General features: G+C 26.4%; 1 protein-coding gene across 1 annotated transcript in view; it reads left to right on the top strand.

Moving 5' to 3' along the window:
* The first annotated feature begins 1,225 nt into the window (after positions 1 to 1,225).
* Positions 1,226 to 26,162, top strand: part of SLO2 (slowpoke 2) — a 37,811-nt gene continuing 12,874 nt past the window's right edge. Inside the window, exons 1-13 of the mRNA XM_089077675.1 lie at positions 1,226 to 1,372; positions 3,203 to 3,286; positions 3,390 to 3,484; positions 12,296 to 12,479; positions 14,078 to 14,242; positions 14,715 to 14,935; positions 15,577 to 15,774; positions 16,223 to 16,449; positions 16,866 to 17,405; positions 20,074 to 20,235; positions 21,207 to 21,360; positions 25,272 to 25,377; positions 25,508 to 25,635. Of these exons, the coding sequence (XP_088933801.1) occupies positions 3,218 to 3,286; positions 3,390 to 3,484; positions 12,296 to 12,479; positions 14,078 to 14,242; positions 14,715 to 14,935; positions 15,577 to 15,774; positions 16,223 to 16,449; positions 16,866 to 17,405; positions 20,074 to 20,235; positions 21,207 to 21,360; positions 25,272 to 25,377; positions 25,508 to 25,635 (2,249 nt within the window). The 5' untranslated portion in view covers positions 1,226 to 1,372; positions 3,203 to 3,217. The remainder of the gene's footprint in view (positions 1,373 to 3,202; positions 3,287 to 3,389; positions 3,485 to 12,295; positions 12,480 to 14,077; positions 14,243 to 14,714; positions 14,936 to 15,576; positions 15,775 to 16,222; positions 16,450 to 16,865; positions 17,406 to 20,073; positions 20,236 to 21,206; positions 21,361 to 25,271; positions 25,378 to 25,507; positions 25,636 to 26,162) is intronic.

The following is a 26,162-nucleotide window of genomic DNA, read 5'->3' as shown; positions in this document are numbered from 1 at the left end:
GTTAATTGCTGTTGAATATTCCGCGATAAAATGAGATGGTAATTAGGAAGTGTTTTAAGACGTGCCATTATTTAGGACGTTGGCATAAATGCATAATGTTTAAAATTATTTCTATTGGTTGAATTTCTTGTATTGGTTACACGCGTAATTTATTAATAAAATTTAATATACATTTTAAATTTATTTTATTTTGTATATACATATAACAGAACACACAAAAAATATTATAATAGAATTATACTGAATTGTCATATATGAAATATAGTTACGGCATTCTATTACATGCATTATATAAAAAATTTTAAGAAATTTTGGAAAACAATATATGTGTTAGTTTGTTTAAACGACAAAAATTTTTCTTTCTTTTTTTATAAGAATATTTCATTGTAAATATCTTTACAAATAAAAATTATTTCTTGTCTTAATCAATAATTTTCCTCCGACGAATGTAATGTTTTATCAGAATAAAAAGTTAGTTCTTAAAGAGACGCATAATACAATGAAATCGTGGTTTAAGGAAAAATGCAATATGCGCGCCATGTTCTCTGAAGTTCAAGAGACATACATTGAGTCAGCCCAGTGAGTTCAACGATGAGACGAAGAAGTTCTTGATCTGATTACGCACGTATTCACGTATTTTCTGTCTCGCAACTGAAGTTAATTAGTGCCAGTGCTGATGCGGCAAATAATATTTTTTATGAAGCAATCAGAAGATATAATTTCCGATTAATCCTCTCGGCTACAATTTTCTACGCTCTTATACAACATACCGTGATTTAAACAATTGTAGAAACTGTTTTGCAATTAAATAAAATATATAGAATACAAAATTTAAAAAAAATTAATAATTAAATGAAACATTACTTTTTATTATTATTATAACTGTTTATTATAACTAATCTATGCAAAATATGCAATTTTTAAAATATTTTAGGTGTTTTTTATTCTGAAATTTTCTTAAAATATTTAATTATTTATAAATGTACTTTTAAAGATTTGATCATTCAGAAAAAAATTTGCTATTATTTACTATATATAAGTATTATGTATAAGTGGCTTTCATAACAATCATCCTGATAGATATAAAATAAATATTTTTTAATACACATTGATTACTTAATTTCTTAAAAATATTTCTATATTTTCTAAATTTATTAATAAATATTTGTCTCTATAATATTTACTAAAACATTTTAGAAAATGCAGAACAGCGAAGCGCATGTTTACTTATGAAATGTTACACACAGTTGATAAAATTGTCGCTGGGTGTGTTGAGCTGTCTTTGTAATGTTCATAGGGAAATGTCTGGCAGCAGCTTCTGTCTTTCCATTTCATCCTGGAACTGGTCAACACAATCCCATTCACAATTACGGTGAGTCCTTAAGAGAATTATATTTGCTTTTAATTTTATATGTAACACTTAATTTTATTCTATATAAAAAAATAATATATAATGCACTATTTTTTGTGCTAATAATTGTTTAATTATTTATTTTTATATTATGTATTTTATTTTAATCATTATAGATTAAAGAAAAAATTAAAATTCTATTAAAAGTGATCTAATTGATTTTATAATTAAGAGATAAAATAATGACATGAAAATATAATAATTTTTTCAATATGTATACATATATTGTGGAATGTCTACATAAAAATGCATAAATTTTATTTGTGTCAAGTTGCATGCGGCTGACTATGATATGTATCGATTTTTACATGTCCCATAGGGAATAACCTTTATCTCACAATGGACAATATGTAACGACATGCAAGCGATTGCGCTTGCTGGAATTTAATTAGCTTAACCTCATTAGTTTTGGATTATGTGATGACGCCTTTATATAGCCTCTAAACTAAACTATACAAATTCTTTCAGTGTTAAATCTATAAATATTTCCATACTATAAAAAAATATAGGAAACATAATTATAAAATGAATTCTAAATTAATTCTTAATTTCTAATTTAGCATTTGAACAGAAAAAATATCATTAATTAATTTTACATACTATTTGCATACTATTAAATTTGTTCATATAATACTTGTTATTAATATAATAATAATTAATTATATTTTTTTCTAATTTAACTTACATTTATAGGAAATTAATAAAATTTATTTTAAAGAAAATATTTTTGAAGATGTTAATAATAAATTCAAATATATAAATCTGATTTCTAATTAGATACAAGTGATATATCAAAGAAATTAAGAATCAGAAAAATTAAGAATCAGACATCTTGTATATATATTTTATGTACTCATATCTTTAAGGTCTTTTTTTAAATTCTAAAGTATGAATGGAAAATAAAATGTAAAATAAATGGAATTTTATAGATGAGCAGGAGTCTTCCGAAAATTGCTTCAACGATATTATTCAACGTATATTTAAAATTTATATTAACGACATGTAATTATATGCATAAAATTTTTAAATTATAATAAAGTTTCATTAAAATCAGTGTGTACATTAGAACTTAGTATGCAAACATATGCTCCACTATCCAGTACGATGTAAATCTTTGATGCTGCAAAGCAAGCGCAATAAGCAAATTTATGTTCAAACCAAGTAGTCACGTTGATGTTTACATCATAAATATCTGCAGCTACTAGACATAACATTTATGATCATTATACACCTTGCAAATTATAACACAAATGCTTGCTCAACTAATGAGTCTATTATTATGATTCGAGAAAATCAAAAGCACTCCGAAAAATACGTGAAGAAATGATATAATCTAGAATTGTTTGAAGAAGATTTATTTAAGCATAGCACGCATACATTTAACATAAAGTATGTACTTTCATTTTAAATCATAATTTATGATTAGCAACATCTTCTTTCATTTTCCTACGAGTATTTGATTGTAAATAGTTTATCTTTATTCATCAAATCATGAAGATAGGAATAATTAATTTTTTTTGCAATAAATAGTTTGTTGATCTAAAAGTATATCTAATTAAAAGTATATGATCTAATTAAAATCATCAAAACTATATGAAAGTAATTTTCTTGATAAATTAGAATATGACTGATTATACCAAGGTTATTAATTCAATTTGTAATAAATTTACAAACTATCAAAAATACACAGTGTTAATTATTATTTATAATAGTTAGAATATTATAGCAAACATATTAGTTTTCTAGTTATAGAAAATTATATAACTGAAGATATTTGTATATTGTTTGCAGTTATTATATCCGCCAATGAGAAATCTATTCATTCCGGTGTTCCTAAATTGCTGGTTGGCAAAGCACTCTTTGGAGAATATGTTTGTAAGTATTTTATTCAAATTGGCTCTAATGTAACTTATGTCAAGCTTAAATTGCTTAAATTTGCTTAGATTTGCAATTAACGTAACTGATAATTACATTTCAGAACGACCTACACAGGGCAATGCAGAAATCTCAATCGGCATTGAGTCAACAGCTGATGATCCTTAGTGCAACGTTACTGTGCCTTGTCTTTACTAGGTGAGTACTTTTAAACACAAATAGAGAGTGAGATTTATTATACATATATTCACACTTTCAAAAATGTATATATTTTTAATAATATTATAGTTTTTTTATTTTTTACTCGTAATTTTTTAATATAATATGCTACGGTAACTGAATATCTTTTAATGCGTTTATACAGTAATAATATAATTTTTCTTATCTATTTTATCTTGACATATATTTTGAGCATCTTAAAAATACATATAATTAACAAAGATAATTGTTTGCGAATAGACTCACAAGTAAGTTCGTATTGTTTACTTTGTCTTACTTATCTTGTTTATTAAAGATATATTCCTAGTGGAATAGACTAAGTTTACGAGAAAGGAATTTCTACTTTAGGAAGAAATAATTGAAGAAGCTGCTTTTCTATTCTCGGTTAGTTATTGTATGTCAAAAGATGTCATATAAAGATGTCATATAAACATTTTTTATTTAGCTGAATAAATTATTCAGGATTATAGCTTTACGTGCGCGCTCACACACATACACACACAACAAAATATCAGAAAGAACTGTTTATTTCTGATTTAGAAAAATATGAAAAGAATATTATATAATATATAAATATTATAATGTTGCCAAACTAAAATTGACATTTTCTAACTAGATTAGATAAAAATTATGTATTAAATTTAATAATAATTATTGTATTAAATTTAATAATAATTATTAAATTTAATAATAATTATTAAATTTAATAGATATTTATGATATTTTAATAATTGATAGATTTTTATTTAAAGCGACAATATCAAATCAATATATATTCGCCCAAATATTAAAATTTCGCGTTTTTATATCGAATCAATAATAAATTGGACGGCATATTATGCAATTTATATTATGTCTTCCATTATTACATTAAATGATTTACAGGGTATTGTCGAGTGTGATTATATTCTATTTATTTCAATATTACCGTAATTTGTTCCATTTAACATCATACGAATCTTCGCATTAAATCTTCCTTCTGCAAGTTATGAAATAATGTGTGAAACAATTCTTATTATTACAGTATGTAGAAATATGAAATTAAATTTCTATTTCTATATACGTCATTTATTATGTAATATACTTATAAAAGATAATTTTATTAATAAATTTTTAATTAATTTTATGCATGAATTAATATAAATTTATAAATTATATGTAATAATAATTGTGCAAAGTAATTTTGACAAACTAATTGAAAAAATTGCAGTTATAGTTTTTTTCTAAGTCCACATAATTGATTTTTTCTGTTATTAGAACTATTTTGTTTGTAATGCATAATAAATAAAATATTCTTCAAAGCTTTAATAAATATCTCTAATAAAGCAAATTGTGTTTTTATAAATATATAACATAAAATATTGTGTTGTTATCTTAAGAGATTAATTTAAAATCTATAGTGACATACATGTGAACAATTGATTGAATTGATATTTGCAATAGACTTGAATCACGACGTTGCTGTAATGAAGTTTCCATCATAGTATTCGCGCGTTATTTAAGTTTACATAACGAACGTATTTCATTTGCCGGCGTGCAGGACTTATTGTATTATCCGAATAACGAGAAAAGTTTCCTGGCCAGAGTACGAGTTTCTATTTACGAATTCAAGCCGTGGATGACTGCGGTTCATCTTGTTTAATCTTCTAATAAAGTTGTATCTGTAAACGTGAAGGTGCAGCAAAAGCTTAGATTGCGGAAATAAACGAATAGTTTGCATATATGATTTTGTCTGTAATTTTTACTATATTATACGTATTTGCTTAATTTTAACTAATTCAATACGCATTAACTTTATTCAATAAATTATGAATTGAAAAATATTGTACAATAATAATTATAACGGAAGAAGGAGAGAAAGAGAGAGAGAGAGAGAGAGAGAGAGAGATGCTGAAAATATCTAATTTTTTATTTAAATAATTCATTACTTTCATAAACAAATTTTTCTTAAGAATAAGTTTCAATAATATCATAAATTATCTCTATTAATTTGATAAATTTATTGAAAAGATTGAAAAGATTCAACAAAAATATTATTAAATATATTTATATGTGACAAATATAAAAAATAATAAATGTACTAACAACATATGAACTAATATTTAAAAATTTTTAGAAATTAATTATACTTTTCATTATCTTATTACAAGAATGAGAAATACGAAAAATAAACTGTAGTATGAAAATGTGATTTGATTGATAAAATCCATCATGAGTTGTCAAAAATTGATACTACTATATAGATGTGAACGAAATAAATCTCTGTCATATATAGATTCGTAACACTATTGTCATCCTGTATTGACATGAATGTTGTCATCATGAGTAATTTGATGTCACTCAATATGAACAATATTCTATACGCTTCGCTCTACCTTGTAATTGTAAAAAAAAAATAACAATTTGTTGCAGATAATTTATAATAATCATTAGAATAAAATCTTCATCTTCATCAAGACATTATTTAAGACATCAAGATAAACTATTGTGAAATGTTTATATTAATCATGTTACACTGCACAATCTTGTTATCTTGGAAAATAAAATATAGCTTTTTCTTCATTTCTAAAACTTTTAAAAGAATTTAAAAAATTTATATAATATAATATTTTTTAAATATTTACATAATATAATATTTTTAAGAACGTATTATACGTATTATGTGTGCAGGTAAAGCGGATCAAAATTGAGCAAAAAAATCCTCTGCCATTTTGCGATTTTCGCAATTAGAAATGAATTATTAATTATTAAAAATTGTCGAATAAGCGTGTATCTGCACAGCTCACTGCCAATAACAAGAAGCACAAACGAGATGTGACCGCCTAACGTTACGAAATGTTTGGAGATATACACTATAAGCAGACATTCTGTCATTTATAGACTTTGACTAAACATCTCGCCGTGCTCCTAGCAACCGCGAATACGTTGTAACGTTGGGCGGTTATTTGCCGCGTGTTTGCATTTGCCAGTTGGCTAGGTGGACACGCGCTGATTCGACGATTTTTAATAATTGATAATTCGTTATTAATTGCGAAAATCACAAAATGGTACAGGACCTTTCTACTCAGTTTGACCCGCTTTACCTGCACATAAGCGGTACATCATTACGAATCAGACACATTACATATACTAATTATGTCAATAATTTCAGATGTAATAGATCAAAATAATTGAATATCTTTATATCATCTGATTTATTATAACAAATTAGTGTTATTAATCTCATTATCAGATATTAATCATTATGGAATTCATTGGCGACATCAGTGATTTTATTCAAATAAAAAGAAAATAGAAACAAACTTGTATCAAATTTCTTTAAGTATTTTATTTTTGTTTTATGTGATTGTACATAGAATTTATGTTATTCACATAATATGCTTGTATATATATTTTTAATAATATTTTTATAATTTTAATAATATTTTTAATTTTTGGGCAAAAATAAAGCACAGAAGTGCATGAATTTATTTTGAATAAATTTAATGTATAAAAGCGAATGAATCACTGTGACCAGCAGCTGTTCTTCTATTAGAGACGAATGAAGAAATGACGAAATACGCCTGATCGACCCAGATCGTAATGTGGGACAAGCGTTAATAAATAATCACACACCAGCTTGTGCAGATGGATTGGTATCACCATCGATCGCGACGCTTTATTATTTACGGTGTGATTCTAGAACGTACTTGCTAGCTCGCCCTTGCATAGCTGTATTATCTACGACAAGGACAAGGGGTAAAGTGCACGAATCTGCGTCGCGGTCGCAGAAATCGAAAAAAGTCGCACTTAAAATTAAGATGCATGGAAATAACTAGAAAAAGAATCCGTAGGATTCTACAGTTATTGAAAAAAGCATTTAATATTGCATAAGTATTGCAATTTAAGATTAGAAATAAAGTAGCGAGGATTTGAATATTTATTCACGATATGTGTACAGTATGTGTGTATGTACACACACGCGCGCACGCGCACACACGCACACTGTATGTATATATATATATATATATATAAAAATTCAACATCCTCAAAAAATAGCGAATTTATATATATATATATATATATATATATATATATATATATAAATTCGCTATTTTTTGAGGATATTGAATTTTTTAAATACATTTCATACTTTCATTTCATTCTTTTTTAATTTAATTAGAGAGAGAGAGAGAGAGAGAGAGAGAGAGAGAGAGAGAGAGAGAGAGGAGAGAGAGAAACTTGTCATTTTTATCATTGAATAAATATAATTAAATTAACTGAAGCCATAATCTTTTCTTCAAAAGGTTTATTATCTAAGGCAAACGAATGTTTGACGTTTGTGCTATAAATGTAATATGTATGATAAGCGCTATTGTTTGCATGCCATGCGTTATCATACCTGCAGATTTAACTACCGATCAGTTTCACGAAGTTTAACAGATAGCTAGACTCTTTCTATGCAATTTTTATAAAACCCATATATTTTTAACCCATAATTATCTTGTAACGCTTCTGAAATCTGTTCTATTAATATAAGTAAACACAAAATAAGTTAGATTAAATGAAACTGACTGGAGTTTTAGTTTTCTGATTTATCTGACAAATTTAAATTTATTGTTATAGAATTTATTGTTACGTTTTATTAATATTTTTAATATCGGTATATGAATTGAATCTTTTTTTGTTTATCTTTCTTCGAAAGGATAAAATTATCACATATTTCTCGTAGAAGATTTATTCTTTACTGAGAATTTTATCACATATAACAAATTTAAATCTTTATTAAAAAATTATATTTTTAATGTATAATTCTTATTAATTTTATGTATCTTTTCGCTTTAAGTTAATTTTTCAATTTCACATAACAAATGGAAAATAAAATTGCTTAATTTTAAATATTCATAAAAAATTTTGCTCGGTGTTATAGACGTAGGAGTTAATAGTATATAGAAAACACCTCGTGCTAGTAACTTTTACGCAAAATTTTATTTTTATTTTTATATATCTATATTTCATATTCTCCTTAATTACATATAAATTGCACTTTTTACAATTTTGGTGTTTATATTAATGTAAACACTTGTTTCTGAATACAAAGCCATATATTAACTAAAAAGTTGTTGTTATTATGACAATTTTTATTTTTTAAACTTAATTTTAAATTTAATAAAAATATTAAATTTTTTAAATATGCAACTTTAAATATGCAAACATATATATTTTTTATTTTTATTTATACAGTATCTTTACAGATTAACTATCATTATTGTGATTAAACATTGATATTATCTGTAATAAATTGGGATAACAATTATTCTGAATAACTATTTATTAACAGAATATCTGTTAACATCAATGAGCTTACTTCATATAGCAAATATGTAATTGCATTGCTTTACGCATGTCAAATATATATTACATTTGTGATTGCATTTATATAAAAATAATACACTTCTGTAGCAATTAAAATTATTTAGTTTAAAAATTAAAAAAAGTAATTATACATGTATGTATATTAAAAATAATAAAAAGTTTTATATTTATTATCAGTATTAATTAAAAAGTATACACATTTACTGAGAATTTTATCTCAAAATCTTTTATTCTTTTTTTTAATAAAATTTTTAATAAAATTTAAAAATTTTATATTTTAATAAAAAATTTTAATAAAATTTTTAATAAAATTTTTAATAAAATTTAAAAATTTTATTGAAATGAAATGAAGCTTTGAGACACAATTTTTAACGATTCTCTTTCAATCGACAGTGAAGAATCTATCTGGTCGCTTGTTTCCGTGAAATAATGTTCAATTCAATTGGAACCGTCACGTACACACGGACGAGATTCGTTAGCAAAAACGTTACTAACAAACCATGGCACTAGGCTAGGAATAATGAAAATTTTAACGAAAATGCGTGACTTTATTATCCGTTCGTACGCGGCAAACTGACGTGTAGAGATGCTGAAGATAAAACGACGATTTTACTCAGCGTAATACTTTTCTCATGCCTTCGGCGCTTTTCAGAATCGCGTCACGCAAAAAAAATTTTAAAAACACAAACTCTGACATTTTAGTTATTTGAAAATAATTAGAAAAATTATTTAAAAGTAATTATAAATTGTTTAGCGCCAATACATTTATTAATTAATCAATTTTATTGAATTATATATTTGATAATTTTAATTATCAAAAATTATTAATTTAAGTTTATATTAAATTTAAATTTATTACATTTTTGTGATTAAATATGTATAAAACATATATGAAATATGTATAAAATATTATATAAAAAAGCATAATTGTTAATATTTATAGATACAAATATTTATATTTAAAAATATATTATTATTTTTAAATTGTTCTTAAGATCACTTTATTGAAATAACATTTCAAAAGATAAACACAAATATTAGATCAACAATAGATATTAAAGAATTTTCTCATGAAAGAAAAACAATTAAAAGAAAATAATATTTTTGTTTATATTATTTAATAATAAGGATTGATAAGTATATAATTCTAATTTATATAACCATTAATTTATTGTATATTTTTAAAATACTATTTTTAACAAATGGCAAAAGTTGCGAGCTAATTTAATCATTAATAAAACGTGCTTGCAATAGATAGGCGGTATATTTATGATATTACATATTTAATATAAACCACTAGTTAAATATATGAAATACCATCGATCCTCATCTGTTGTTAATTAACGTGCGATGGGGCATGCTCGGCTGTCACGACACATCGAACGGAAGCATGATGATGCGATGGTGCAGGTGGATAAAGGAAGGAAGGAAAAATGAACAAGGTATACAAGGTATACAAATATATACGTCGATATAGATATAGAAATGGGGCCGCATGCATAATGGATATCGGCCGTTTACAATCGCCGACCGATTTATACTAGATGGTGGTTTTCTCGCAACTGAGTTCAATCTCTTCTCTTTCTTACGCCGTTACATTAATTCCGTTACGATCGAAGAATGATCAAGAGTACCGCTTTATCTTACTTTGAGTGGTCAGGGTAATTGTACATTCGTTTCGTTACGACAAGAGGTTACCGAATGAAAAATTGCAATGAAAGGAAAGGTGCTCTTCGTAGAATCACATAAATCTGTTTTCTCAGGTCGAAAGTCGACAAGGGATTGATTAAGAAGCAACCGTTACGCTGATTGGGATTGGTTTTTGCAAATTTGCCAACACATATATATATATATATATATATATATATATATAGTCATGCGCTAATTGATTTGACGAAGAGAAAAACATTTATCAATTGAAAGTTTTTATTAGAATAAAACAAACAATAAAAATTATCAATTGATAATTAAATTGTCACTTACGAATTAAACGTTCAAATGTCAGTGATTAAAATGTTTAATAAAGGTATATTATAATGCGTTATTTTAAATTTTACAATATGTATATTATAATATATACTAGCCGACTTATAAACAAATGAGATTTACACATTTTGACATAAATTTTTTTTGAACAATTGATTATTTATAACTTGTTCTTAGATATTTGTTATATATACGTAAACAATTATTTTAATGCAAAAAATTGTAAAAGTTGCTTACATAAACAATTTATTTTTATGTATTGAGAAAAATCAAGCAATGATCTCTCTCTCTCTCTCTCTCTCTCTCTCTCTCTCTCTCTCTCTCTTTTGCAATAATACAATATCTTCTAAATTGTTAAAGTTATGCATCTCCAATTGCGATATTTCTGAATATAATATTAATCTATAATTTCTAATTATTACTTCAAAAATAAAAAAATTAAAAGTTATTAATTTTGAAATCGGAATGTTACGATTCCATTTTAATTATATATATATATATATATATATATATATATATATATATATATATGCTTTTTTGCAAACCGTACAATGGAAAATGACAAACATTTTATAAAATTAGAATATATTACATATTTTATTTTAACAAAACACATATATAATAAATTTATATGTTTAAAAAAATTGAAAGAGATGTATACGGGATGTTTAATTAAAGATGGTCATATGAGCGTGTGTATCCATCTTGCCCATTGGCCCATTGATCAACGTAAGCGCGACCAACGGTGGCGCGTGGTAAGTGCAATCATCCAATACATGTTTGCGGTGGGAGTGCGGCAAGATATTTAGACACAAAGCCAAGATGTTTAGACATGAATTAATGACAACATTTGCTTATAGTGCACACCTCCAAACATTTCATCAGGCCGGGCGGATACGTGCTCATTCTGCGATATTTAATGATTAATAACTCGTTACTAATTGCGAAAATCACAAAATGATAAAAGATTTTTCTGCTTAGTTTGATCCGCTCTACTTGCACACAAGCGATATACAATTAGAAATCAGACATCCTGTATATTATACTTATTCAAAACTTTTGCAATCTGTAAAGGGATGTCAAAAATAAGTTTATATTCGAACAATAATAATACTTGGTCTTTTTAAATTTAACATTTCATACTTATAAGCAGTAACAAGGAGAATTATCTTTTAAAATTGTTAATATCTCAAATTATAGTTTCTATATATGGTCTCTTAAGAAAATGATTATGAACGTCTAAGTGGCTTGCAATTTAATGCAAACAATATTATCTATAGTGCGACTCAATTATGGAACGCGTAAATTTACATTAGTTACAATTCAGCAGCAAACTGTTAGATGATACAGATTACTTACATCAGACACATGTAAAGTGACTACACCATCCTGACATCCATTTTCGTGCTCGATTAATCGTGAAGCAATGTGATGAATTTTCAATTTTAGCGTATGCGGAATTCAGCACTTCCAGAGAGCGGGGCACAGGCATTTGAATCTATTTCAAAGTACGTACTACGTTGTAGTAACATTCTCGACAGTGGGCTATGGAGATTTTGTGCCGGATATTTGGCCTTCGCAACTTTACATGGTCATTATGATCTGCGTGGCTCTTATAGTGTTACCAACGCAAGTACGTATATGTACATATCTTTATATATTTACTTTTATATCTTTGTATAAATAGATCAGTAAAAAATATATCATAAATGTGTCAAATCTTAGAATATTTTTATATTTTTATATAATTATAGATTATATATATATATATATATATAGATTGAAGAGATTTGTGCATTGTGTTTAATTTACTAAAATATATTTTTTCCTGTAATTTTTATTCAATTTTCTATTTTATTATTAATAAATTATTAAAAGGAAGATTATAGCCAATTATATTAAAAGAAAAAAATTTAATTTGATTTTCTTGTCTATAATACAAATCTTATTTTATTTATGCATTTATAAACATGAATGAAATTACATATAAATCCGTATACAATTTAAATTTTAAAGAATGTAATTCTTTATAATATAGTAATGTTAATACACATAATACACATAATATTCTCTAAAGAAACTGTGATGCTGTAAAAAGTTCGTGTAAAGTTATAGTGCTGCACTAAATTCGTATTCATCTCATTTAATGTGCGTCAGTTGTGGTCGTTACAGTGATGTTCGCCTCATGGACTTCTTTTATAGGCGTTATTTTCGAGTCACGCCGTAGGGAAGCCGTAAATGTACCGAAACAAGACTTGTCTTGCGAACCATATTGCCACGCGGTTGACCCTTGTCGTTTTACGAATATTTATTATTCCGGTCGTTAAGGACGTAATACTTTTATTTCTCGTGTAACTGACAAAAAAAAAATACGTTCGAGAGAACATCATGCATGCATGCATCTTCTAGCCATAAAAAAAAAAGGATTGCAAAGAATATAAGATGCTTTTTACACAATAAACTTATATTTAAAATTTTTAATACTTTAGAAAAATATGTTAAAGGAGAAATGTATGCAAAGCATTTATATAAAATCACATCCAGATATAACGATTAATCGTTGACTTCAGCGTTTAATGCGGATTTGATCGACCAAAGATATTATTAATTGCACAAAGCGACAACAGCAACTCGTGTCTACTCATTGTCTGTTGGCATCGACTGATTGCGCAGCGCTCCACACGGAAAATCTCGTCGATCGCTGTAATTTGTCTGTCAGATTGTCTGCCAATCGCAAACGAGATACGTGCCAATTCGTACGGGTCAACATGATGTGTTCACCCTTCATCTCTTCGCGTCTGTCTCTTGCGTATTCGCGTTCGATTAAATTTGATTTTGGGCGATAGAGTCGTACGGTTGTCGAGGTATTATAAACGTCAAAATAATTCAATTCGTATGTTTCGTTTGTAGAAAAGCTGTAATGATTCTCTTTTATTATTTTTCGAATGACGAAATTTAATGAGGCCATTTTTAAATTTTTTAATTTGTAAATAAAAATGCATAAAATTATAGTGAATGTTAATATGTATTACACTAAAATACTTATATGCAAGATTAAGATAATCATAATCTTTGTTAAATAAAAAATTTTATCACATTCATGAAAATGAGTTTACGCAAACACACACACACACACACACACACACACACACACACACACACTCTATATATATATATATATATGTATATATATTAATCGATTATATAATTGTTATTTCACATTGATTATAGTTCGAGCAGTTAGCCTTCACATGGATGGAACGACAGAAATTGGGCGGCTCGTATTCGTCGCACAGAGCGCAAAGTGAGAAGCACGTGGTAGTTTGCAGTACGACACTGCAAGCTGACACTATTATGGACTTTCTAAATGAGTTTTACGCTCATCCCTTGTTGCAGGTTAGATTTATTTGTAACGAACAAATTACATGTCTTAAATATTTCGTTATGCACTAGACGACTTGTGATTTCGTAAAATTTCATTATCACATTCACAATTTATTGCAATTAAAGTGGACACAACAAATAATTTTAAAATATGTTGTTGAGCTTAATTTGAATATTACGAGTATAACGGAATTTATGAAAATTATCACACCTTGTTTAGTAAGATAAAAAATATAATCATAATTTATAAAAAAAGCAATTTTAATTTTAATCTTTTATTTGAAATAAATTAAATTCAGATGCATGTCGAGTATCTTCCTTATGCATTTGTATTTATTATTAGGTATAATATTGTACTTAAAGAAAAAAAAATGAATTGAATAGTATGAAAAGAACAATAATTAATTGCACCGTGTATACTTCTTTTATTTATCTTACTATTTTTACACATTATTAATGGAGATGATTTAAACATGATGATTAGGATTATTACGTGGTGCTATTGTCACCGATGGAACTCGATACCACGATGCGAATGATCCTGCAAGTGCCGATTTGGGCACAGAGAGTGATCTACATACAGGGTTCATGCCTGAAGGATGGCGATCTCGCTAGGGCGAGAATGAACGAGGCGGAAGCTTGCTTCGTATTGGCAGCGAGAAATTACGCCGATAAAACCGCTGCTGACGAACACACGATACTCAGGTCAGCGGACGGTGAAAATGGTCGAAATATAAGCTTCGTTAACGAAGCTTATAATCGACGTTGTAAATTCAATCTTTCCGTCGCTCTTCTTTTTCCATAATAAAATTTCCTGTTATGAGAATTAAACGTTGCAATTCTAATATTTTTTTCAACGATTTATTTCGCGAATTTCAGACATTTTTCATTTAAATTTTACTTCGGAGTTTAAATAGAAGTTAAGCTGCCCTGTTGACCTTAATCACTTAACTTCCTTTACTTTCAAATTCAGTTGTAAAGCGCAGTTGGCTTGTAAGCGAGCACTTTCAGACATCGGCTTTCAGTCCAGTGATTCTTGTTGGTAAAGGATTGATAAAGGATCCGTAAATAAAATGAAATATGAGAAATTTGAAATGCATCCCAAGGTGAAATTTTTATTTGAGAAATAACAAAACAACATTATATAATGGCAATAATTTATGTATAATTAAATTTAACAAAAAATATTATTAAATTTGATTGTACGTTTAAAACAATAGCAGAATTATTCTGAAAAAAATTTATATTGAATTATTATATTGAATTAATATATTTTATCCTATTCTCGCGACTCAAGTTCTAAATCATGTTTAAATCTCATAAGAAATTGAATTTGGTAATTATAGATCGTGGGCGGTGAAAGATTTCGCGCCCAACGTTCCTCAGTATGTTCAAATCTTCCGTCCGGAAAACAAACTCCACGTGAAGTTCGCAGAACACGTGGTGTGCGAGGATGAATTTAAATACGCCCTTTTGGCAAACAATTGCACGTGTCCTGGCGCGTCGACATTAGTTACCCTGTTGCTGCACACATCCAGAGGACAGTAAGTGCTGCTCAAAACGTATTACAGAACATAATTAGGCTACAAATTTAACCATACAATAACCATACACGTGCACATTTCATAATGTATATAGTTACATAGATTGTTTCTGTAACATAGATTGTTTCTTAATCATTTATTTAACTCTCATTTAATATAGAGATTAATTTTAATATGCAAAATATTAAAACAAAAAAACAAAATGTATGTCGCCAAATTACATATGCAATAATCATAAGTATCTTATAAAATTTCTAATTGTAATTTTTAATTTTATGAAATTTTATAATGCACATAATTTAATGAAACACACATTTAATGAAAATGACATGCAATAAAATATATTATTTTTAAAATTATTTTCCTTAGTCTTACATTATTATAACTTTACAGTATATATATTGCATAAAAGTATGAAAATTCTAAATTGAAATCTTCCTGTTTACAGAGAAGGACAACAGTCTCAGGAAGAATGGCACAGACTATATGGTAAATGTTCCGGCAACGAGATTTATCACATAATTCTCGGCGACTCTCGTTTTTTTGGGGAGTACGAGGGAAAATCCTTCACCTACGCGTCCTTCCATAGCCACCGGAAATATGGAGTTGCGCTTGTCGCAGTCAGACCGGCAGAACTTCCGGAATTTTACGAGGATACTATCCTGTTGAATCCTGGTAATCTCACGACACAATACCAGTGTTTTTAGGCTCTTTTTTGGACATCTTTTCCAGGTTTTTTGTCTCTCGAGCAAATAAAAAGAAATATTAAACTTTATATGTTGTATTTTTATTTTATGTTATTTGATATTTTTTCATCAATTTGTTATTGTACATAATTTTATATTACATGATTTTATATTATTCCTACGACAATCATTTATATAATTATACGATTTATTATTTCAATAAATAATTTTTACAGTGCTTTGAAAATAATTAATTATATCGAGAAGAATTAGGAATATTACAATAATTAGGAATAAAAGGAAATAATAGGAGAACATAATGTTTGCAATTCAATTTACTTTTTTATAAATACGAAATGAGAAGCTGCCACATTTTGTGCACCAATTCTGTCTTCCTATACGCAGGGCCGCGGCATATAATGAAGAAGACCGACACTTGCTATTACATGAGCATCACCAAGGAGGAAAACTCTGCGTTCGTAGTTGCGAATAATCAGGGCGGCGTCATTGGTGAAGGAACGCAGGTGATCATCGAGACGAAAACGGATGCAATGTCTGCGAGTAACGGAGCGACAACGAGCACCACGACGACCAACACTATAACGACGACTATGAATTCCACGGGGGCAACATCGGCAACGACGACGACGACGACGACGACCACCACCACGACGATATCGACCAGCTGCACCGGTGCCGGCGATGGGAACGGTACAGCAATCATCAACGGTGCCGACGTGCACCAACGATTTTCCAACAGTTGTAACATTGCGCTGAGCGAAACACTCCGCAGGCAGGAGACCTGCACGGGGCCCCGTGCGCTGGATCGATCGAACGGTTCCCAAGATCACAGGGCCCCGTTGCCACCGCAGGTTATTTTGCAGGTCCTCCCTAGCACGCCCATACCAACCCAACACTACAACTTACTCGCATCCAATGTCCACCGTGAGTGTCGCATGCGCCTCGCTACGCTTCTTTTTCTTCTTCTTCTTCTTCCTTTTTTTTTTCTTTTATCTCTCTTATCTTGATTTAATAAAATACAATATTATTAATTTGTTAGATTACGTCTTTTAAGAATTTGGCGATACATTTTTGGAACAAATTATTAGATACTAGATTAATCTAATGATTGATTTTTTAATTGGACTGAATGAATTTATGAAAGCTTGAAGATATGATTATTTAAGAAAACTTTAAAGTAATTTTTATAAACGAATTTAAAAACTTTATGTACTTTTGTTCAGACTTGATTTGTACTTAATAGTTACATTTAATTTTTTTAATCTTTATTTAATTAAGGAAATTTAATTGAAAAATCAATTTACTTTGAATTCTTAAGTCAATACATTTACTTTGAATTCTTAAAGATTTTTAAATAAAAATGTCTTAATATTTTAAATTTAATATTTTAAAGTGAATAGATTTTAAAATAAAACTACTATGAAGTTTTTTGTCTATAATTTAAAATAATTACGATATGTATGATTACAATTGGTATAAACACATGAAAATATTTTATAACTCTTTATTAAATTTATATCTTTTTTTCGCACTTTTATTTGTTGTACAAATAGCTATCGTTAAATATTGCTTAGAAAATTATCTGCAATATTTATACTTAAATATTTATATCTCACAACAAATATACACGTACACATACATAAGACACAATGCTTTACAGCTAAATATAGAGTTATAGCAATGAAAGTAATGAAAGATAACATTTTGAAAAAGAAGGAATAATAATTTGTAATATAATTTGATAAATAACTTTGTATGTATTAATTAAAAAATTGTATTTGAAGTATAGTTACAAATTTTTTCAAAAAATATTTATTATTTATTAAACTTGTAAACTATTTAATAAAATATAAATTTTTTAATATAATAACCTATTGACAAATAATTTAATATTAATGTCTATAATATATAATAATAAAATTTAAAAAATTTTATTCGAACGATTTAATAAAACACTTTTTATTCGAATGGTTGCTTTACATTATTACATATATTTCATGGACTATATTATTCTGTTATAAAATGAAATTACATGGAAGACTCGGGATTATAAAGCATATCAAATTTTACGTGCGATTAAATCTTTATGTACAGTGTTTGGTTGAAAATAAACCAACCAAAATGTCAAACGATAATTCCTTCTTTTTCATTCATGTTGTTGATGTAGTTTATGTTTGCATGTTGCTTTATATGTAATCTATATATAGTAACATAACATCTATATATAGTAGCATAACAGTATATACTGTACATACTGTTCATGCACCATTCAGTACTCATCATTAGTAGTTCTCAATAAATACGGTTTTTTAATAGAAAATTGCAAAGCTATAATGTAAAATATTGTTTACTTCATTGCGACTCCATATTTGATATTTAAATTAATACTGTATCGAATTTCAAATGCGATATGATTAATTCTGATTCAGCAATGATTTGCTATATCATCGGTTAATTTACATTCAGAATTATATTCAGAAATGCAGGTATGTATAAAAATTAAAGAAAAGTTGAAACAAATAAGAATGTAAGTGATTATTAAAATAGCTTTATGTTTATATAGAATATAATATAACAGATTAGTTAGACAAAGATTGCTATTTTATATGATTATTAAATATCAAAAAACGAATAAAATAAATATTTAACTTTAAAATTTTATTAAAAGCTATATATATTAAAATTAACTATATATATTAAACTATATATATATATTAAAATTTTGACATTAAAAACTGACTGGAAAAACAATTAAATGATACTCAATTTAATTTTATTAAATGAAGTACTGTAAATTATTGAGGAAATGCTAGATATTTGTTTTTTAGTGTTATTTGTTTTTTAATACTTAATAATTATGTAAAATAGCAATCTCTGGAATAATCTAATTACCGAAAATGTGTGTATATGTATGTGTGTGTGTGTGTGTGTGTGTGTGTGTGTGTGTGTGTGTGTGTGTGTGTGTGTGTATGTGTAGTCTTCAATTAATTATAAACAAACTTTACTTTTTTTTAAGAGGATATATATTTTTAAATAATTGCTGCAGTATTATAAATTTAAAAATATTGAAAAAATATTTTAGGAGTATTAATATATTAATCAATTAATATTGAATTTATTAAATAATTAGTAACTGTAAGAAGATATTTGAGTTTACTAGACATTTATAATATATGTTTCTAATATTTCTTATTAGATTATTACATTCAGAGAAGTAAAATATATATTTGATGTATTATTACATGATTTAGTACGTATAAATTATATAATTTATATACTAAATTATGTTAAGTGTACTAAGTTACACTAAAATAAATGATTATAATTATAATTATATGTAAAGGTTTGATATTGAGAGAACACATAAATGAACAATTATTTATATAGATAAAATACATGAACTAAGTAGTATTTTTTTTATATTATTTTGCTTTCTTTTTGTTTCTTAATAACGTTAATTTCTCTTATTCACATTTATTGATGTAAACACATTTCTTTTTATAACATATTGGCAAACTTTGTAGGACCATTGAACATTGTAATCGATCTTGATATTAGAATTACTCATCGCAGTCGACTTTATATGTTGCAGCAACTTATCTCGATCCTGGTGGATTCGGAGACTCGAGACAATGCTTAAAGGAAAGCGGATCAACGCCACAAACACCAATCACAGGAAATCATCTTGATGTACCACGGTCTCTTGATCCGAATCCAAATCTACTTAGTCCAGAAATTCTAACGCAAAGAAGAGGTCAGACATTATTCATTACTGTCTAAAATAAAAAATTTTTGCAATTGAAAAAATATATTAATTTTATTTCCCATATTTTAAAGATAGTATAAAAGAACACAAATAAGAATTATCTGAAACCTAAAATTTTAATCTATTGATATTATTAGCCCATTATTTTTTATGAAAACTTGTTTTTTCTAACTTTATTATAAAATTAAAAATTTATAAAATAGATTCAAATTTAATATATATAAATATTTAAATAAATATTCAAATTTATATAAATAAAATTTGATTAATAATTATCTAAAGTTTTTTTGCACATCATTTCATTGAAATTACTGTCTTTGTATATTTGACATACTTTTGCGTATATAAAGTAAGTAAGCGTATAATAGTTTGAAAGACTTTTAATAATTTCTAATAATAAATTTTCCCAATTGACTTTGAAAATTATTTCTATAAATAAATACAGCTATTTTCTTATTAACGCTTTTATTATACCAGTGTGTATGTACAATATTAACATAATTATAACATCTATCTATTTAAAATCTATCTAGTTAAATTTCTTATATTCTACTTCTTTATTCTAAATTGATACGATTAATAAAATGTATTTTTATATAATATTAAAGCTTGAATGTATAATAAACTTTTTTCTTCTATAATATATAATATAGGATATATGCAGTATTATTCAAATTAAAATTAGATTGTATATTATATTACTTGATTTGAAAAATTGTAATTTTCAATATTGAACATTTTTATCTTAATATTGCAATTTAAATTGTAAAAGAAAGATTCAAATAAAATTGATTAATTTAGTCAACATATATTTATTATATCATATTGACTAAAGAAACAAAGTTTTCTACAAAATTATAATAAAGAGTAAACAAAGAGTAATAAACTTTAATTTTGTGAAAATGTCATTCATTAACAAAATAATTTGCACATCAACTCTTTTCTTTGCGATATTTCAGGAAGTAGAAGACCGAGCATTCTACCAGTACCAGACATGTTAACCAGCTCAACATTACATCTCCCTGGTCAGGAATCTTTAGATCATGAGGGTGACGAGTCAGAGGACGAAATGGATGACGATGTTCCTTGGAGATCGCCAAGTGAGAAGATTGCGTAAGTATTTTTTGTCTTTTTTTTTGCCTTTTACATCGTGATGACATTATCCAAGGATCTGTGGAGATAAATTTAAAATTTGACAGCAGTTCTTGACAATTATGCAGCACGAAGAACAACTTGTCAAAAATAAAGAAATGAATCGAGTAGAGAAAAATATTAGCAGGAATTCTTTTCTTCTCTTACAACTTTTTTGATATTTATTTGTATACCAATTTCAAGCACAACAAAATCTTCCGAACAAATAATCTCGCACTTTGTCTCGTGCACCTGCATGTGGTCTTGTGCATCGGATTTCTGTTTATGCATTACACACATTTATCTTTTATTTATGCATATCATCTTTTATAATTTGTATATTTGCATAATAATTGTGTCAATTTGAATTAAAAATAACTTATAGAAAAACAAATCTTAAATTTTTGAAATTGATGTTAATAAAAAATATTAACATGATTATTATATAAATTTATTTAATTATATTCACTCTTACGTGTCTTCTTTTTCTTAATTTATATACTTTTTATTATATTAGAAAAATTAATTTACGAGTTACATATAAACTTTCTGAAAAAAAATTTAGAAAATAAAATGTATTATATTTTATTATTATTTTATTATAAGTACATTATATAGATTAAAAGCAAAAGTATTAAAGCTTATTTTCTTGTAAACAATTTACTATCTTAATGTAATTTTCAATTTAAACATTGTTGGCATAAATTTACTTCTAATGTAATTTTCAATTGAAATATTGTTGGCATAAATTTACTTGAAATATAACTTTTTTACGTTTTGTCGTATAATGATATTTTTCTATTGTGCATATATATATATATATATATATATATATATATATATATATAAATTAATTCTTATTATTTAAGACTTTATTTATCAACCTTGAATCGAATTTCTGAAATTATCATAAAATATTTTGAAATCAACAAGAAAGAAGATAATAATACAACATTTATATATGTATTTATTATAAAATTCTGTTCTATGTTTTCTTTTTAATTCTTCGAAAATGGAATCTTTATTAAAACAATGTGATATTTTTATATGTCAATTCTAGAAATTTCATTTTACATTACTGACATTCTAAAAAGCCTCTTTAAAGTCACGCTAGGTCATCCGTATCTTTCTGAAGGGGCATAGTCGCACACCTTGATGTGCTTTTAATTTAATGACTTCGTTAGCGTTAAAATACGGACGCATCGGGAGCTACCATAATCATATCGTTCATTTTGTATAATCGAAGAAGAAGGTACTTACGCGAGTACTCACATTTTGAGAATTATATGAATATGCACCGTGTATATTACAATTGCTTTGCGATATACTTTTATTTTTATTATGTACTTAAATACTTTTGATGTTATCATTTGATGTTATTATACCTCGTTTATAGAACAATGTTAGTCCAAGTGAGTATAAAATAACTTTATATTTGCTATAAATATTACACAATAAGCAAAAACGACTGCAATTAAAAAATATTATTCTATTTATCTTAATTCTATTTATCTATATTTTTTAAAATAATCCATTGCTATTATTGAAAATAAATTCTATAATGTATTATTTATGAAATTGCAATTTAAAAAAAAGTTTCTGATAAGCACTCTATTGAAATAAATAACTCATTGGATATGTTGTATTGTATTATTTTTAATACAATGTATTGTATTAATAAAATGTATTGTATTGTTATTTTTAATACAATACATAATATCAAATTTATACAATAAGTCCAAGTTTAAACTATTTAAACTATTAGGATTTTTTTAATATATAATGCCGATTCCAGAGACAGACTATTCTTCTATCATATTTGCAATAAAATAATTAAAATATGCATTTTTTTTAAATAAATTGTCGCGAATTTGCAATTTATAGAAAATATTAAAGCTGTCATGTTTATATAATTAAGTATCTATTTTTCGTATCTTTAGGATATTAAAATATGCTCATAGAAAATTTTAAATAATATTTAGTTCTATTTTGGCAATTAAGTTTTATCTTAAATTTTTTGTTAAAATTTAATTAAAATTGATAATAATGAACTTGTAATTTATTCTTATTTTTTTAATTTTTATTATGTACGTATATAACTTTTTGATAAAAACGTATTATTTTTCATAATTTAATATCTAATACCAATACTGTTTGAATGATTTTTAAAATATTTTACATATAAATAATGAAAAATACATTTTTCTTTAGTATTTTCTTAATCTTAGTCTTAGATAGCATTAGTGCTATGCTTATAAAATTAGTAGAAGTATGATATTTAATATCTCTATACATAGATAAAAAAATTTAGAATGTATTCTTGTGCGAAACAATATAGATGAGCTTCAAAATAGGATCCCAAAGATAAATCTAATTATAAGTCTTTTTATATTTTTTTTTATTTTCTTTTTTATCTGTCTGAAAACAATGAAATGCCAAATATAATATGAATCATTTTATGCGCGACGCGAATATTTTTACGCACTGATATTTATCCACTTTTAATTGTATAAATATAATCGTGCAAATTAATGGTCGGTGTATCCTCTATCTCAATGTCTCAATGCCTGTTTCACTAACGGCACCGGACGGTGCCGTTGAATCGCTGCTCGATGCTGTCCTGCCTGACACCTTATATGTCCTCATGGATGTTTTCGATGTCTTCCTTCTTGCATCGTCCTTGTGCACTGCCGTCTTGCTGCACGACTTCTGTCCAACAGTTTCAAAGGGTGAGTCTTTTATTTTACGCTTTTACACTTTTGGTTTTATTTGCTTATGTATCTAAAATATTTTATAGTTTACAGTATATAGTTTATTTTTTTTTTATTTTAATATATATAGCTTTATGTATGTATAATATGTCTTCTTTCTCTCTCTCTCTCTCTCTCTCTCTCTCTCTCTCTCTCTCTCTCTCTCTCTCTCTCTCTCTCTCTCCAAACTTAGAAGCTTGCTCGTCAAAATAATGTCGTAAGTATATATAAAAAAATAACAGTGACATCAAAATGACATTGTTAATAATTTTATGATATTCGTGATGTGTGTTATTGTGTTATATGTGATTATAACAAACCAATGTAAATAAAACTTTAATTTCTTTTGTTATTTATATTTCAAATGTTCATTAATCATGTATGCAAGCTACATATTAAAATTAAATAATATTAAATCTACAATACGAAATATTATTAAAAACATATATATTTATAAGTCAAATAATAATTTTAATTGTGGCGTCAAAAACAAATTAATAGCAACTAAAAATGAATATAAAAATATAATACTGAAACTCATAAATATCATTATTCTTATCGTAAAAACCTTGTAAACTTTTCTAAATTAATAAATATAAATTACTTTAAAATATAAAATTTATGAACACATTTATGAATCATATAAATATTATGTATATATATAAATGCATTCAATTAGACATAATACTATTCCAATATTGAACATTATTCATGGTTTGGATCACGTGATATGATGATACTCAAGAAATCCGAGAGTAACGTAAAACGACTTCATCTCTTTCAAGCGATTCATCTTCGACTTTCAAGGAACTAAAAATCAGTAAATAAAAATTTTCGAGAGAGGTACGTTCTTCTCCATAGAAGAGCTGCGTATCTTTGCAACGTATATTTTTCTAAAAAAGATATACGTTGCAAAGATACAAAATATAACGAAAAGTTAATTCAATTTTAATCTAATTTAAAGAAATGAGTATCAGCTTAGTTAAGCTCCATTATCTTTATCAGTTGGTAACACGCCTTCTGAAATAGTCGCGTTATCACTTGGTTATCCCCAAGCGATATTTGTTAAGAGCACGACATCAAACTCTAGCATCATACGCAGGAGCGTTGGGACGAAATAATCAAATTTCAATTGTATTGCAGGATTGTCAAGGGATTCCCACCAGTTTCGCCCTTCATTGGAGTCTCACCGACTTTGTGCTATCTTCTCAAGGAGAAGAAGCCTCTTTGTTGTCTTCAGTTGGCTCAGGTATGTTCGGCAAACATATGCAAATCAATCTTTGAAAAGTAAAAATAAATTATAAAAATTAAATAAAATTCTGTCGATTTCTCATACTTACAAATTTCTCTTTTCTTTTTTTTTTTTTATTGTTTATTAGGTGTGTCAGCATTGCAGCTATAGAAATGCCAAAGAATACAATTGGCAGAATAAGACCATTATACTGGCAGCTGATTACGCCAGCAATGGGATTTATAACTTTATAATACCGTTGAGGGCACATTTTAGGTATTTATTGCATCATTAATGATGTAATATAGTACATGATTATTTACATAATTATTGATGTGTATATATATATATATATATATATATATATATATATATAGTATATGTAGAAAGTATATATAGTAAGTAGTATATATAGTATATGTAGAAAGAAATATAGTATATATAGAAAGAAACGCTTAGCATATAAGAGAGGATGATATCAAAATATTGACAAGCATTTTACTTTGTACCATTTACTTAACTTTATAAAATTATTTTCATGTAATAAGCGAAAATTTTGTCATCTACATTATTTTGTGATCAGTGCAACTTTTTAGTATTTTTTATATTTAAAAAAATATAAGCATTGTAAAGAAATTTTAAAATTTTAGTATTTATTGTGTAAACACTTGTCAGGCATATTAATTATTTTTTGTCATTAATTACGAAAATATTCGATAATTGAAAATATCTCAAATATTTCAATTATATAATACAAATTATTTAAAGTCAATTTTAATTCAACGACTTTTAATAGTCTCGGC

The sequence above is a fragment of the Pogonomyrmex barbatus genome, unplaced genomic scaffold (assembly GCF_055798465.1).
Source record: "Pogonomyrmex barbatus isolate J1 unplaced genomic scaffold, ASM5579846v1 scaffold20, whole genome shotgun sequence".
In the NCBI taxonomy this organism is placed as follows: domain Eukaryota; kingdom Metazoa; phylum Arthropoda; class Insecta; order Hymenoptera; family Formicidae; genus Pogonomyrmex; species Pogonomyrmex barbatus.
The sequence above is the reverse complement of the archived record's forward strand: the minus strand, read 5'-3'. Positions and strand labels throughout refer to the sequence as shown.